This window comes from Coptis chinensis, chromosome 2 (assembly GCF_015680905.1).
Source record: "Coptis chinensis isolate HL-2020 chromosome 2, ASM1568090v1, whole genome shotgun sequence".
Classification (NCBI taxonomy): domain Eukaryota; kingdom Viridiplantae; phylum Streptophyta; class Magnoliopsida; order Ranunculales; family Ranunculaceae; genus Coptis; species Coptis chinensis.
Window position 1 is genome coordinate 2,498,232 of NC_141457.1, and position 17,686 is coordinate 2,515,917.

General features: G+C 44.6%; 2 protein-coding genes across 2 annotated transcripts; both read right to left on the minus strand.

Moving 5' to 3' along the window:
* Nucleotides 1-6,567: 6,567 nt before the first annotated feature.
* LOC147514352 (uncharacterized) lies at nt 6,568-7,362 on the minus strand. Its single transcript, XM_086592558.1, has one exon. It carries the CDS (start codon nt 7,360-7,362, stop codon nt 6,568-6,570), a length of 795 nt encoding a protein of 264 aa, XP_086448684.1.
* A 1,061-nt stretch (nt 7,363-8,423) lies between these two features.
* On the minus strand, nt 8,424-8,858 carry LOC147514353 (uncharacterized). The gene has a single exon (XM_086592559.1). The coding sequence runs from the start codon at nt 8,856-8,858 to the stop codon at nt 8,424-8,426; it is 435 nt and encodes a 144-aa protein (XP_086448685.1).
* Nucleotides 8,859-17,686: the final 8,828 nt, after the last annotated feature.

The following is a 17,686-nucleotide window of genomic DNA, read 5'->3' on the forward strand; positions in this document are numbered from 1 at the left end:
CGACACGATTCTTTACTCCCGCATCTTCGGGTTATCTTGCTTCGGGCCCTCTCTTCAATGGGATCTGCTACTCCTCGACTTCCCTTACCACGACTCGCATTGGCCCCACTCTGAACTTTGACCCTTGATGTCGCGGACCCTACCGCTACAGTTGCCTCTTCTCGATGCCGCGACATCTATGAGTAAGTCGAGAACCTGCTTTCCTTTTTTCTCTGGATATATCTTTTGACCCTTCATTGGCCTTTGTGCACACTGCAGAACACTCATCACGTGCGCCGTTTCCGCACCCCCTTAGGTTCTGAACCTCCATGTGTCGATCTCCTGTCGGTTCCTCTGTCGTCCCTTCGGTTTCCGTACCTAGGTAATTACTATTTTGCCCCCACACTATTTAAACTCCCGCTCCCTTCTTCTCCCTCATTTTCTTCCTCCAGTTTCTCTCCCACTACACCACTCTCCATTTTCAAAACCTTTTCACTCTACACCTACTTGAATCGTCCATTCCTTGGCGTTTGCTCCGGTCCGATTTCCTCATCTTAGGGCTCTGGTTTAGGTTTGTTTCTCTTTGTCCTTCTTTTCTTTCTCTTGTTGAGTGCATTATCTTCTTCCCTCTTGTTACATTGCAACTGCTAGCATCTTCTTCCTTCTTTAATTCTGTTCATCTTTCTCTCGATGTCGGCGATGGCCTCCGAGAACCCTTCCCTCTCTCATTCCGCTGACTCTTCTTCCTCACGGTCTACTGAGGTGGCCTCTCCACCTCCTGTGGCGGCCCCGTCCACTTCTGGCCGATACATCCCCCCATTACCGCCGCCATCCAGATATCGTAGACCTAATTTGGGTGCCATTAGGGCTGCCTACGGAATTCCAGCTGACATTCTGATAGAGCACGTGCCCTCGGTCGCCCATTACCCCTACTTAGTTCCACCACGACCCGGGTTCCTAGTAGTGACCGTAGGTCAGATTGTTACCGGGCTGCGGCTCCCCCTCACCCTGCTGGATGTGGAGGTGTGTAATCACTTCAATATCCCTTCCTGCCAAGGCATCGGCAATTTCTGGAGAGTAATGTATGCCGCGAACTACTACAACAGAACTAGTGACCCCAAACTAACATGCAGCGGCATAGTCTCCCAATATTTCATAAAGAAAAGTTCCAAGGATGTTGGCGTGGGATACCAATCCTTTTGTGTCTGTCCCCAAAAGAAAACCTCCCTACTCCGCGTCACCACATCTGATAAACAGTGGCACCACTATCCGCTGTACGTTTCCGAGAATTTCTTACCCACGAACCTCCCCACTGGGCTGACACTTAATCATCTCGCCTTTCAATCTAGTGGTGAGTTTCGTTACTTACTCTGTCTCTTTCGGTGCTGACTTCGCGAACTAACATTTCCCCGGTTGTATTTCCACGCAGGTTGGTGACTCGATTCTAAACCGAGGATATACGCCGGCACTATCTATCCTTTTTTCGATAGGCTCCGCGATCTTGGTCCTGCACAAGCTGACCATTTGAACATTCACCCTACCATTGGCACCCCTCTGCTAGAGTCCCGGCTACTTCACAATTTCGCCAGTTTTGCCGCGCCTTTTTACCGTCCACCCCCTCCTAAAGAACGGAAACCGAGGGCCTCACCTCCATCCAAAAAGCATTCCCGTCCACACTCTCATCACCGCTGACCCCCACGAGGCTCTTCGCCCTCTTCCACTACCCCGGCGTCTAGTGCCCCCCTTCCTCCCTTGGTTCCAGAATCTTTGCCTTCTTACAGATCTATTTTTTCCTGGGAAGACCAATATACCCCTCCGCTTTCTCCCTCAGCGAACATGGACCTCTCCCAACTGAAGCTGTTCAAGAGTGATGATGATGAAGTGACAGAAGTCTCTCTTTTTGCGGTGGTCATTCCTGCTGATGGGCCGCCGAGCGAATGTCAGAGGACCACGGCGTCTGAAGCCCGACTCCCGTCATCCGAGCAACTGAAGAGGAAGTTCCTGATAGGGTTATATACTAAAAGCATTACTTTTGTATTAATTTTAATTCTTTATATTTTGAATGAGAATTATATGGGCAAATGTTATGCATATTATATGTTATTAGTTATATGCATGTGTCTAATACTTTATGTTGTAAATGATATGGTGTGAACACACAAAAGATCACATCATCAGTACCTTATAAAGTATAAGTAATCGTTTATAACCTTGATGGATTTAGACAAACCATTGGTACGGTTGTAGTATAATCTGGTATTAGTCTATCTTGACTATAAGATTACACTAGTACACTTTGTGTGTATTGAACCGGACCAAGTGAGGTTGTTTCTTTTTATACTGACTATATAAGAGAACAAACGCCTCTGTTATTATAGATGCTTGTCCTCCTAATCCGGATATAATAACGGGCATTTACGTGCATTGTACATTACTTTAAATCATCAATGAGTGAGATTCATTTGTGAATCAACAAACTCGATAGATTGGGTAATGACATTGTATGTAAGGTGTGTTGTTGATTATAGAAGGAATTCGTGTCCCGCAAGAAGTCGGGCTGATGATGTCCCATTGAGGAGCTCAAAAAGATTGTCATGTAAACCCTGCAGGTGGATTTATTCCGACATGACAATGAGGTTGAGTGGTACTACTCAAGGACATAAGAAGTTGATTAATGTAGTTGTCAGTAACTTGACTTAATCAACGGACATTCGATATCTTAAACACAGGGAGATCAACGAGCATATAATGTGGAGCCCATAAATACTGACACGTAATTTGGGATTAGGGCGGTAGTGCAACAATGTCCTTTAGTGGAATAAGCCATTTGTTGACGGACTTGGGCCGTGTGTTCTGGGCGAACATGGGAAGCCCAAGCCCGTCAGGAGGCCCAACCCTAATTTCTTCTCATGGTCCCTGTTGTAGCCTATAAATAGAATACTCTCTCTCTGGCCGAAATTCACTATTCACTGGATTAGAAAAAGCGGCAAGGAAAGATAGCTCCAAAATTGGATCTAGCTTTATGAGAAAGAAGGGGGTTGGTAGATCGTTGTCCACACAACGTCCAATCTATTCTAAAGGAATACAACAGAAGATCAAGGGGTTGATTTCAGATTTCATAAAGCTTGGATTCTCAGAGATTACATCTAAGCCGATTCTCAAAAGGTATGTTTTCTATCCAAAATCGTGAGAACCCATTAATTCCGCTGCGCGTGGTTCTCGCGGTTTGTAGAAATTTGCATTCTGAAATAACGGTTCTTACAGTTCCTTCTACCCTCGTCTGTCGGCCAGGCAAAGAGGCTGCTCTCCCCACCGACCCAGTTACCGCCCCTACTGAGTTTGTCCCTGTCTTCAAGGTACGCCACCGCAAAGTTAATATTGCAAACTCGGCTCTCGAGAATCCCGCCGTGGCCTCCTCCATCTTCTACGACTCTCATCTGCCAAGAGACCTAGCTTATGCCAAAGGAGGCACCTTTGAACATCATCGCACCTCCCTGTACACCAATTGGGAGAAGGTACCCACTCTGCCTTCTGCTCCTGCTTTCTCATCTTTCAATTTTGACCTATTGTTCTTTTCGTATTTAGGTGAGTCTTAACATCTTGTTCCTGATCCCCGGTCCTAGGTATATTCCCAAGATAAAGAAGTAAGCGGTCCCGACGGCCTGAGGGCTACTTGTGCCCGACTCCAGCAAGAACTCGAAGCCGCAGACCTAGCCAAGTCCCAGGCCCAAGATGAACTGAGGACTACGGAAAACAATCATCAGCTGTATATGGACTCAGTCAACGGACGTCTGAGCCAGCAACGCGTCTCCCTCCTTCAACAACACCAGGATGATACTGCGGCTCTTCTGGCTCAGCATAAGATGGACATGGCCACCCTTCAAGTCCATTACAGGTCATTAGTTGACAAAAGGGTGGCTAGAAAGATATAGGAAGAGTACGCGCGACTTTTCAAAGAGGGCCGCCTTCTCCCAGAGGAGCCGCCGGCCAATGATGAGGCCGCCGCAGAGACGCACCCCGGAGACAAATCCAACCCTGAGGGGCTGGCCGAAACTAGGGAGATTACTAGAGGGGCCGCGGAGGAAGCCGTCACTGAAGCCGTTGATACTTCTGTTGAAGATATCACTCTTGATGACATCGTCGAAACTTTTATGGAGACCCCTATAGATTCCCTTTGAATCTGTCATTGTAACCTTTGCATCCAAACTATGTTTGTTCTTATTTTGATTGTTGGCGGTCTTGTATAACTTACATTCTAGTTTTACTCCTCCTGAATGGAGTTTTGATGTTTTGTGTGACAATGTTCCTGATGTGTAACTCATGTTGGGGTGCTTTCTTTCCCTATGTTGTGTTTAATTAAGTCCTTGGTCGTCTCTGGTCTTGTGCAACTATCAGTTGATCAATCTTGGAACCTGTTCACTTTTTTACTCTATTTTGTACCCTTGTACGCTTTTTATCTCTTGGCACATCCCTCGCGGTAGCTCTCTCTTGGGTGCTGAAAGTGTCGCGTCTCACAGAGGCAGCTGAGCCTGCTGGGGCACCGCCTTGCCCCTAGGTTTGATTCGGACGTGGTGTCCGCGAAGGGCGGCTCATCCCCGCCAGTATCTCCGAGGGCTAATAAGCCGGGGGGGCCTTTGCCCCCTTAGGTTTGATTCGGACGTGATGTTCGTGAAGGGCTCATCCCCCCCGCTGTATCTCTGAGGCTAATAAGCCTGCTGGGGGCACTGCCTTGCCCCTAGGTTTGATTCGGACGTGATGTCAGCAAAGGGCTCATCCCCATTTGTATCTCCTCGGTGTCAAAGCCTCGGCTGGGGCAATCGCCTTGCCCCCTAGGTTTGATTCGAACATGATGTCCGTGAAGGGCTCATCCCCCCCGCTGTATCTCTAAGGCTGACAAGCCTGCTGGGGGCACTGCCTTGCCCCTAGGTTTGATTCGGACATGATGTCCATGAAGGGCTCATCCTCCCCCCACTTTCTCTCTGAGGCTGACAAGCCTGCTGGGGCACCGCCTTGCCCCTAAGTCTGACTAGTATTTGCTAAGTCAACATGTTCATTTCTCAAAAGTGCTGTTGTTTTATATATGTGTAAACAACCCAAGTCCTTTGCCACGGATTGGTAGTACATTCAGACATAAAACTTTTTCAACATTCTTACATTCCAAGGCCTCTCTATCAGCTTCCCTTCCACAGTCTGCAGCCTATATGTTCCAGCCCCTCCGACTTCCACCACCATGTAGGGTCCTTCCCAATTAGGCCCCAACTTTCCATCATTTACCTTCTTAGTACTTGGAGTCACCCTTCGGAGGACCAAATCTCCCACTTGGAATTTCTACGGCTTTAATCGCTTGTTGTACTGTCTTTGCAAGCGACGGTGATATTCCTCTAGTCGGATGCGTGCTGTGTCCCTCCTTTCCTCTGCCAAGTTCAAGTCTCTAGCCAGTATGCCCCAGTTCAAACCCTCTTCCACGGCCCTAGTGCGGGTCGTCGATGCCACCATCTCTGATGGAATCACGGCCTCTACGCCATATGCCAATGAGAACGGGGTCTCCCCGGTTGAAGTCCGTGGTGTGGTTCGGTAGGCCCAAAGTACCTTGCTCATTTCATCGGCCCACACCCCTTTTCGATCCTCCAACTTTTGCTTGAGATTGTTCATTATGGTCTTGTTAGATGATTCAGCTTGTCCGTTTCCTTCGGGGTTGTACGGGGCCGAGAACCCCTGTTTCATATGATATGCCTGCAAGAACTCTTTCACCTTCGATCCCGTGAGCTGTGTTCCATTATCTGCTATGATGGTGTGAGGTACACCGAATCTGCATATGAAGTTTTCCCATAGAAATTTAATCACATGCTCCTCCTTGACCTGTTGTAGCGCCACCGCCTCGATCCATTTGGTAAAATAATCTGTGGCGGCTGGCATGAACCTTCTTTTCCCGCTGGCCATGGGCAGCAGACCCACGATGTCCATAGCCCACATCGTAAATGGCCACGGACTTGACACGGTGTGCAGGGGTTCTGCCGGACTAAATATTAACTGGGAGAACCTTTGACATTTTTCACACCTCTTCGCAAACTCCACTGCGTCCCTTTTCATATGAGCCTAGAAATATCCTTGTGTTAGTAACCGATGAGCTGTGGTCCTTCCCGCGGAGTGACTTCCACAGTCCCCGACATTCAGTTCCTCCAAAACCTCCTTTGCGCGATCCGGCCCTAGGCATCTTAACAGTGGTCCGTCGAAGTTCTTTCGATACATCTCCCCTTCTATCAGTGTGTACCTCCGCGAAGTCTGCTCCCATCTTCTTCTTTCCTTGGAATCACTCACTTCGCCTCCTGATAAAAAGTGCTTGATTAGGTTCATCCACCCTCCTGTAACTTCCGCATCTGGTGTATCTCGTCCACCTTTTCAGTACTCGGTTTCTCCAGCCTCCTTACTCTAATGGTTCTCTCTTCTGATTCGGGTATTGCAGCCGCAACGTAAGCCAGGGCATCCGCATGCCTGTTCTCACCGCGACCCAGATTTATGAAGCTGATCTTTTTAAACTTTGCCGCTTTCTCGTGCACTACTTCCAGATACCTCGACATTCGATCACACCTAGCCGCAAACCCTCCGTTCGCCTGACACACCACCAAATTCGAGTCTGAGTACACTGTCAACTCGCTTACCCCCCAGCTCCTCTGCCATCCCTAACCCCGCAATCACCGCTTCATATTCTGACTCATTGTTGGTTGCCGTGAACCCCAATCTCATAGACAACTCGATCCTGTCATTGTCCGACGTAACCACTACCACGCCCACTCCGCTGCATGTATCAGTGGTAGACCCATTCGCGAACACTCTCCACCCATTCCTCTTGTCCCATGGATCTAGCAAATCCGGCTTACTCTCGCATTCAGGCTCCATAACCATTTCCTCTCCCCACGTAGGATCCTCTGCTGGGAACTCTGCCAAAAACTCGGCCACAGTCTGTGCCTTTTCCGCAGTCCTTATCTGATATTGAACTTCATAAGCACTCAGCATCACGACCCATTTCAGCATCCTTCCTGACTTCTCTGTTTTCAGTGCTTGCTTTAGGGGCAAATTTGTCACTACCACCACGGCATGTACCTCAAAGTAAGGTTTCAGTTTTAGTGCCGAGAAGATCAATGCCAAAGCGTATTTCTCCACCCTACTGTACCTTGTCTCTACATTCAACAAAATTTTACTCTGGAAGTATACCGGCCTTTCTACCTTGCCAACCACTCGGACGAGGACCGAGCTGACTGCGTACTTAGTAACCCCTAAGTAGAGGTACAGCTTCTCTCCCGGCTCAGGCTGAGACAGCAAGGGCGCCTTGCCCAAATAAACTTTCAGTTCTTGAAAGGCCTCCTCGCACTCGGCCGTCCACATGAAATCCGGAGTCTTCCTTAGCAGTCTGTACAACGGCCTTCATTTGTCTGATGACTTTGAAATGAATATGTTCAATGCTGCGACTCTCCCAACCAGCCGCTACACTTCCTTAACATTTTGAGGTGAAGGCATCTCTACTAGTGCTCGTATTTGCTTGTGGTTGGCCTCTATTCCTCGATGAGTTATAATGTACCCTAAGAATTTCCCGGTGGTCACCCTAAAGGTGCATTTCTATGGATTGAGTTTTAGGTTGTGCGCTCGCAGTATGCCAAATGTCTCCCTCAATCCCTCTATGTGCTCCTCTTCCGACATACTCTTCTCCACCATGTCATCTATGTATATCTCGATTCCCTTCTGAATCTTGCTCTCGAATATCTTTTCACCCAACCGCTGGATGGTGGCCCCGACGTTTTCAAACCGAAAGGCATCCTTGTATAACAATTGGTACCTCCTTCCACTATGAATGTTGTCTTCTCCTGATCGGGTCCATACATCGCAACCTGGTTGTATCCCATGGACGAGTCCATGAAGGAGAATATCTTGAATCCCGCTGTCATGTCCACTAGTTCGTCCACCCGCGGCATTGGATAACTGTCTTTAGGGCACACCGAATTGACATCTATGAAATCGACTCATATGCGAACCTTACCATTCTTTTTTGGTACCGCGACAATGTTTGATAGCCATTCCGCGAACTCAACCTCCCTTATTATTCCAGCTTCTTTCAACCATGCAACCTCCTCGCGAATTCCCTCTGCATACTTCGGCCTAACGCTTCTCATCTTTTGCCTCACAGGCTTCGCGTCCTCCCTCATGTGTAAGCGGTGACAGGCGAAGTTAGGGTCCAGTCTGGTGATGTCTTCGATTGCCCAAGCAAAGACATCCTTATTTTCATACAGAAACGTTATCGACTTACTTTTCCACTCTTCTGGAAAACTAGATCCTATAGATGTAAACTTTTCTTCCTCTCCCATTCCCACATTCACTATCTCAATCTCATCCAGAGTCTTTGGGACCGCTGTCGACTCCCTTTCCCCCTCTGCAGAGGCACACTGTAATTTTTATGCCTGCCTCTTCCTCGGATCCGAGGTCTCTCCTTCATCGCCATGGACCATCCTCTTCACCGTCCCCTGATGACTATTCCTCGCCACCACCTGATCTCCACGAACCTCGTACATCCCTGACGGAGTTGGGAACTGGATCACCTGGTAATAGGTGGACGACACTTCCTTCATCTCGTGAATCCATCGCCTTCCTAGGATGGCGTTATACTGTGACTCAGCGTCTACCACCTTGAACCGAGAGAACACTGTCACTGGACCAGTTGTCATAGGGAGCAGGAGCTCCCCTAAAGGTCCAGTCATGCTTCTATTGAACCGGTACAAATTTGTTCGCGAAGGTCTCAACTGTTTCCTGTTGATCTTCATCTCCTCTATTGTTCCCCAAAATAGCAAGTCCACGGCGCTGCCACGATCAACCAACACTCTTTTCACCATGTATTGCCCATTGCCACAGTGATCACCAGTGCGTCCTCATGCAGGGCGTCAACCGCCTTCAAGTCCGCGTCAGTAAACACGATTCTTCCCCGTTTGGTTGTTGACCGCGGGGCAGGCCGCGACCTTCCTGATGTTTCATTAACTTGCTGTATACTCGCCGTCCGTCTTATCCTATCCCGGTGGGCAATATGACTCAGAATCTCCCCGTTGAAGATGACGTTGATGGTCCCCAATATCCTTCCTTGGTTGGGCTCTTGCTCTTCTTTCTTTCCCCGCTGTAAACTCCTTTAGTAAACCCTTCCCTATCATCCTCTGCACCAACCATTTAAGCGCGTAGCATTCATTCGTATCATGGTTCTGTATCTAGTGGTAGGCACAATAAGGCTTTCCTGGTATCTCATCCAGTTTGTTTCGCGACCCCTCATAGCCCGACACATTCTATATCAACGGCAATACCTCACTCAACGGCCGATTCAACAGAGTCGATTATGTTTCCCGATACAGTTTCCTCTCTCTGTACTCTTTTCTGACTTCGCTTCTCTCCCTTTTTGGCCGCGAACTGTATCCCCGGCTTCCCCCGCTTCCTTTGTTTATTGCCTCAGACCTTCCGCGGTCTTCAATCTTTTCCAATGACAACACGTCCTTGCCCATCCTCTTTGTCTCCTTCTGCATAGTGTCTTCATACCTTATATATTTCTCCACTCTTGGGTACAACTCTTGTAACGTTGCGATCTTATTTTTGGCCACGGACTCATGAACCCTCGTCCTCGGTCGCAATCCCCTCTCAAATGCAATCAATGCCGTTCTTTCATCCAAGTTTTCCACTTTCAGTGTTTCTGCCTTTAATCTGCATAAGAATTCTCTCACTGACTCCGTGTTCCTCTGTCTGACATTGAATAGGGTCGCGATATCTACAACCTGCTTTTTCTGGTGTATGAAGTGGTCCATGAAGGCTTGCTCTAACTCTTGGAAGCTGTTTCTGATCTTGGACGGCAGTCGGTAATACCAGTCCGAAGCTCCCCCCTTCAAACTCGCTGGAAACATCATGCACCGCAGTCCATCATACCTAGGCTCCTGCCACAACAGCATCTGTTACCGAAAGTGGTGGATATGGTCTGCTGGATCTCCCGTATCGTCGTACCTCTTGAATCTGGGCTGGTTGAACCACTTTGGCACCTCAGCCTTCTAGATCACGTCAGCCAATGGGTTGCGGTTCAACCCCGCCACCACCTGGTTTGCTACCCCTCCGACGTTCTTAGCTTGCTCTAGATTTGCTCTCAAGTCACTTGCTATCATTTCCCTCACCTGCTCCCTTGTGAGCCCCGGCACAACACCGTCCACCAAGTTGGGCCTCCTCTCTTCCTCTCCCTCTGACTCAGCCGCGCCTCTCTCTAACTCTTCTATAGTCTTTTTTTCCCTTCGCAACCCTTCATTCTCCTCCCTCAACCTTGCTATCTTTTCGTACAACAATCTTGTCCCTTTTGATACCGATGCGGTGGTATCTTCTCCGCCTTACTCTTCCCTATCATCCCTTACCGATTCCCCGTCCTCCTCTACAATTGCCACCTTCCTCGGCCTCCATACTCCTCTCTTCCCTTTTGTAGCAATTTCCTCAGTTGCTAGCACTCGTTCCCCACAAACAATGCCAAATGTTGTATTTATGTTACTGTTACGATCACTATTCACTATTTATCATGCACTATTATAGCTATTCTCACTGTTATGTTCAAGACACTAATACAAACCCTCTCTCTTCGCTCTCTAATCTTCGCCTCCTTTTTTCTGAAGCGATCTCTCTTCTCTCTCTATCACTGTTCCTTTTATACTCCCTCTTGCACATCGCAGTCATCCACCTGTCCTCCCATCCATCGCTTTCCTGCCTTCCACGTGTAGGGTTATCACTGTACGTACCTTTACACCCCGTGACATGATCCTCTACTCCCACGTATTCGGGTTATCTTGCTTCGGGACCTCTCTTCAATGGGATCTGCTACTCCTCGACTTCCCTTACCGCGGCTCGCATTGGCCCCACTCTGACCTTTGACCCTCGATGCCGCGGACCCTACCGCTACAATTATTATTTAAGCATTTGTTTATTTTGAGTAATTAACTGTTGAATTGGTGCATTTGGGGATTTTAGAGTTATTGGAAATTTGAATGTGTTAATGTTAGATGGATTTATGGTTTTAAGTAGAAAAAAGGAACCATGTAGTTATGTTTGCTAAAATAAGAAATAGGAATTGTCTGTAAATGAACTAGGCTAGGGAATACTGGAGAAATGCAGTAGAAACTACTACTACAGTGATATAGCACTGCATAACATAACAGTCGCTTGGAATTTGGTGTTGGAATAATATAAGATTATGACCAAGTTATATTGTTACCTTTTCCTTTGTATTGTTAAATTTTTTTAGTGGTTGAGAGGTGTTTCAAGTGATTGAGAACTGTTGATTCTATTGAATGATTTTTAAGCAGAAGAAATGATTATGTTATTGTGGATATCAAATTCCGTTTTCAGTCAGATTTCTGCGGTAATGAAAAGCATGAGAAATAATTGAAATTATGAGAAGTGTTTTTGTTGTTTGCTTGCATTCTATTATTGTTTGGTTCATCTCTTTCCAACAATTTGGGGATTCTATAGAATGTGTTAATAATTGCATAATAAACTTATATCTAGGTTGTTCTGAACTTGTATTCTATTTACTACAATTATATTGTTTTTCACTTTTTGATGTTCTAGGTTTATGTTAATTTTTTAGTTGACAGTAGCATATTGCTTTCTAGGAAATCAGTTCTTGGATTGTGTTTAGGGGCTATCCTATTAAGGATCAACCTTAAAGTTTGACTCTGGATATTGAGGGGAGTTTGTCATAGCATCCAATCCAATGGTTGAACCATTGTTCAACGAGTAATTTTGTTGAATAACCATAGCATACGATTCAACGAGTAACTTTGTTGAATGACCATAACATACGAGGGGCTCCGCTCACACTCCCACTGCTATGCAGTATACTAGTAAATAGATTTAACTGTCTCAGGCTGTCGCACCTTTCTTTCTTTTTCCCTCTCCCAAATAGATGCCCCTCTATCTGATTCAAAATAAAAATGTGCTATGGCCACGTTAACATGCCTAGTACTCAAAAAAAAATCCATGAAGTCTCGCTTGGTTTCAAGGTAAACGATGTTCATACACTAAGAGCATCTCTAGGTGGTGGTAGTACACTCTTCAAATTTGAAGAAGAAATTTAGAGAAACTGGTCGCAAATTTTGACCAACTATAACTGGTCGCAAATATCGACCGCAAATGCGATTGTAGACCCTACCCGCGCGCCATTGGTACTGGCGCGCGCCAGTACTATTGTCCCCCAAGTTGAAAAAAAAAACTCACGCGACATTCCCACTGTCGCACCAAATTGAAAAAGTAAAAAAAAAAATAACTCACGCGATATTAGTAGTGGCGCGCACCAATACCACTGGCGCGTGGTGTTGGTCAAAGTAAAAAAATAAAAAATTCGGCGACATTTGCAATGGCACACAACATTACCAATGTCTCTCCGCATCCGCATCCAAATTGCCAAATTTGCGAACAAGAATGCGAACGGACAGGTGATGCGACTGAATGTACTACCACCTAGAGTTGAAATTCCGAGAAATTCTGAATTTGTTCTTCAAATTTGAAGATTTTGACATATGATGGGTGATACTGCCACCTAGAGATGCTCTTAGCCCCATGCGTAGATCTATTTAGCCATCATGATATCGGATACCTTTTCAACTCTTTGGTCAAATGGTCAACATACGGAAATGGAATAAAAGTCTAATTTCCGACCAAAAGTGAAAAAACCTAGGATCATGTGTTCAGAAGTTTTGACTTCATCCAATCCAAATTTCCCCACTGGTGAAACGTTTTAGTCTCACCCACTGGTGAAACGTTTTAGTCTCACCCACAGTTGATTTTTTAACATAAACTTGTAATTATTGTGTAATGATGTAAAATAATCAAGATGTCGCGCGCAATAGTCACTTCACGGTGCCCAACATGGGGAAATTCTACTCGGTCACTGAATTCACCAATACAAGCTTTTATTAAAGCAATACAAACGATAATTGACTTCACCGATACAAACTTTTATTGAAGCAAACAGAAGGTCACTTGGGCAACTTACCGAATCGGACCCCGAGTTGAGTTTCATACCAGAATTCGACCCCCACTAATACATTCCAAAATAGGATGTGGAACCCAAATTTGGGGCCCACGCAGATTGACATATTTGCCCTTACAGCTAAGAATTGAAATTCCAATTGTACCATTTCTAAATGATGCGTCATTGCATGCATTAAATGCATGGGAGAGAAGAAATACGGTGCCTGAAGAAATATCTCGCGGGAACATCTCGCCCTTGTTCGATCTGAACACTATTGTTCTTCTTCTTTGTCATTTAATCCGAAATTGATTTCAAGCATCCCAAGTGCACAACGTTTTTCCACCAACCAACAGATTCTTAGAAGGTTCAGTCAAGGTGTCTTTTGAAGCTTCTCGGTATGCTTTAAATTCTAGCATTAATAATGTCTGCTTTAAATTCGTTACTTTATGGCTCCATATTCTTTAATGTTTGTATACATAGGCTCATTAATGATGTATTTGGTAATAAATGTGTTTCATTTAGGGCCGTTTGGCGTTTCATTTATGTGCAACATTAACATTCCAAGTTCAAAGTTAGTGTTTGGAGTAAAGTTGGAAACTTTAACCACACTAGAGTATTTTGATATATGATTGTTTTAACTTTTAAAATAGCAACTTGTAAAGTAATTGGTTCATCTTTTTGTCTCTAAAAAAGTATTTAGAGTAGTGTACCATCGAATACATTTTGTAAAATCCAGTTTAGTAGCCTAGAACGTTAGTACAGTGTCATCGACTTCATGCAAAAGTTGTATACATACTCGAGACTATTCACAATTTAAGGCTTCCTCTTCAATGGACAGACAATAATTGGTTCATCTTTTTGTTTCTGGTTGTCATTTTTTGAATGTTAGAGAGATTTTTAAATGGAAGTTTTAGTATTTGATGAATGGAAGTAGAAAATAAGACAACCATATTAATTGGCAATAACAGGCACTACAATGGGCTCCGACTGCAATAAAGTGGGTGCAATCGACAATACAATAGCAGACCAGAAGGGACATTTTATTTGTAAGTGGGGGTAATGTTAGAACTCTTGGTAGTGGAGTTGTGACATATGTAGGTGGATCAACCATACTTAGGTCTTGCTGTATGAACATATGTTTTGGTGACTTAAAGTTTTTTTGGAACAAGTAACGAAGATCAAACCTCTTAGATTTAGCTACCTAGTTTCCGGACACGCTTGCACAATTGAAGATGAGAATGATTTCATCGAGATGATGGATGTGCACAGGAAGAAAAACATTGGAGAAGGTAGTTTGTTGATATTTAGACAAGAGAACGAAGATATGATGGAGGAGGATGTCCCACAATCATGCTCATCACCTGTTTATGATAATAGGATAAGAGAAGGTATGTTTGTGATCCTCATTGTTCTTTATTTAATGGATTCACTCGAAACTAATATTCCGATTGACCAAATCATTTTGTAGATATATATGAAGGGCCGATATATGAACCATCTCAATTGCATGAAACCGAATTGGGGGAACCATCCGTTGTGCCCGATACTGGGTTAGTTGGAGGTGTTGGTAAGTGCTGACCTTTAGTTCGAAAGCAAGTAAAATAAGATATATACGTCCATCAACTGTTAACTGTTAAATAGGCATGTTTTCTCTTAAACGGACAAGTTCGTTGGGAAGGTAATATAGTGGATTTAAGAGCTTATAGAGTGTGTTAACTAACTTCTGAATTTACAAGTATTAAGTTGTTCGTGGGGAGCTTATATATAACTCTACATAGGTTGTGCACGATCATATATAAGGTTCTCATGACACTAGCTAACATGTCCATAAACGGCCAGTCTGTTTTAGAGAAAGCCTCATGATATGTTGTTTTCCTTACAAAGTAGTACTTGAAACATATATGTATGTGCATATTGCTTTGGATGATCTGAAGTTGTGGACAACAATTATGCTGAATCATCCCAATTGCCTGTTACCAAAGAAGTTGATGGTAAGTACACTTTTGGTTGTTACTGGCAGTATAAGCAAGTTTTAAGTAACATATATGGGTGTTTTGGAATATAACTTATGGTCGACGAAATGTTTGTGTAGATGTTATAGTACCCTACCAAGTTGTTGAAACGACCGTTGCTGAAGCATCATTTTTGCCTGAAATAAAATATGGAGAAGTTGGTGGGAAGTGTTTTATAGAACTGTGAAATTGCATGATGCCGATAGTTGATAAGCATAGGAAGACACTCTTGCAATAAGTAAATTGTTTTGCAGTTAGTATTATTGGAAGTGATTGGCCTCGAACTCAGATAGGTGAAGCATCCCGTGTACCTGACACTTATGGTGGTAAGTGTGTTATTGTGGTTTTCTAACTTATCATAACTGTAGGATGGGTAAAAAAGATCCATGCCATTAGATAAAAACTCACAGACAGTATATATGATTTAAGCACCACTATATAAGGTCTTTCAAAAACAATGTTTCTGTGATTTGTCAGTTGCGATGGTAAAATACTGACATGTTTAGTAAATGGACCTGTGCAATTGACTAAATTCTTGTGCAGTTAGCATTGATGGAGGTGAGACGCTAGAAACTCAGTTTTTGGAAGCATCCCGTGTACCTGACACTTATGGAGGTAAGTGTGTTATTGTGGTTTTCTAAATAATCGTTACTGTATGACGGGTAAAGAAGATCGAGGAAACTATCTAAGAATTTGCATACAGTATATTTGATTTACGGAATCACTCTAAGGTCTTTAAAAAACAATGTGTCTGTGGTTTGTCGGTTGCGATGGTAAAATATTTACATGTTTAGTAAACAGACCTGTACAATTGACTAAATTCTTGTGCAGATAGCATTGCTTGAGGTGAGACACTCGAAACCCAATTTTTCGAAGCATCCCGTGTACCTGACACTTATGATGGTAAGTGTGTTATTATGGTGTTCTAAATTATTGTGACTGAATGAGAGGTAAATAAGAGGACACTTTCTAAGGTGTCACTTACCGTGTATTAGATTTACGAAATGACTTGGAGGATGTGATATTGTATAATATTGACAAGTTTATAAAACTGACTTGTGCAACTGACTAAATTCTTCTGCAGTTAGCATTGTTGTAGGCGAGACGCTTCAAAATCAGTTTTTTGAAGCATCCCTAGTACCTGGCCCTTGTGGCGGTAAGTGTGCTATTGTGGACTCCCGCATTGTTTTGCGTTAAAAGAGGTGACTAAAATGGTACTAAAATAGAGCACTTTGTTGTTCGCAGCTGGAGTAGATGTTCCATCTTCTCAGCACGTGCGGGAACGCCAGAAATCTTGTCTTCCCAGAACCGATCAAGTTGGAAACGCTTCTACGCTTATGATTCCAGATATACCAACTAACAGAGTTGTTGTAAATGGTTTGGGTAGCGAAAGTGGTCATGGAAAAGAGCCGAGTGAGTCTGAAGGGAAAGGTCATGTGTCGGTAGGCCTAGGAGAAAGTAGCCTCACACCAGGGGGCTTTACTTCCCTTATTCAGCAAGTGGTGAGTTGGAGGAATACTGATGTGAGTCGAAGTAGATCGAATTGGGAAGGGACAAATTGGGATGAAGTTATGGATAGTTCTAGTTGGCGCGAAGACATTGGCCTTTTGGCTGGGGATGATGGTCCAAGTGATTATGAATCTAGTGATAGTGATGACCCAAGTGATGATGAATTAAGTGATAGTGAAGAGCCTATTGATGAGTCAGGTACTATATGACATGTCCCTCAAGAGAGTACCTGATAAGTTTGTGGAAAGCTTATATAGTCTTTCATGGCTTATATAGTGCTTGTACCATCTTGTTAATTAAGTTACACTGATTAAATGGTTGAATGGGCAAGACTATATAAGATGTGAAGGGCAGTATGTTTAGTAAGTTGCCCCAGTATATAAGCTGCTGAAGATACTATATGACATGTCCCTCAGGAGATGCAATATACCAATGAGTAAATTGTTGTGCATTAACCAGTCGATTGTCATGTTCGCAGGTGGTCTGGATATTTCGAGAGTGGTAGAAACGGTTCTAGTCCAAAGTAGTTGTATTGGAACAGACGAATCTGAACTGCGCAATGTGAAGGCAACCATGTTCAATGTTGAGCAACTTCCAAGCACTTTGAGGCTTATTATTCCGGACATACCAACTAACAGAGTTATTATAACTGGGTTGGGTAACAAACGGGCTCCATTGGAATTGCACAGTGACTCAGAAGGCGAAGGTCATGTGTCTATGGATGTGGCAGGTATGTCCAGGATGGATAGAGATATGAACCCACTGGGTCCTATAGGTATGGACTCTAAGAATGTGAAGGATACAGATAGGGATGATGTTATGGACAGTGATTGTATGGTTGAAGATGATGGTCTAGTTTATGGAGAATTTAGTGGTAGTGATAGCCCAGGTTGTGTTACTGGGGTGGAAAGTGGCTATCATGCTGAAGAAGTTAATGGAGTTGATGGTGTGTCTGCGGCAGGGGTAGAAAAGAGTGGTGGTCATGTAGAAAAGGTTAGTGGTGTTGCTGGTGTTCCGGCGGGGGAAGAAAGCAATGATGGTCAGGCAATATGTGCAGGACGTTACGGTGGAGTATTATACCAGCACGTCCTCGGAACTCCGCACACCGCTCCTGGAGTGTGCCCATTTGGTCTAATAATGCTTCCTTCGGAGTATATCAGCC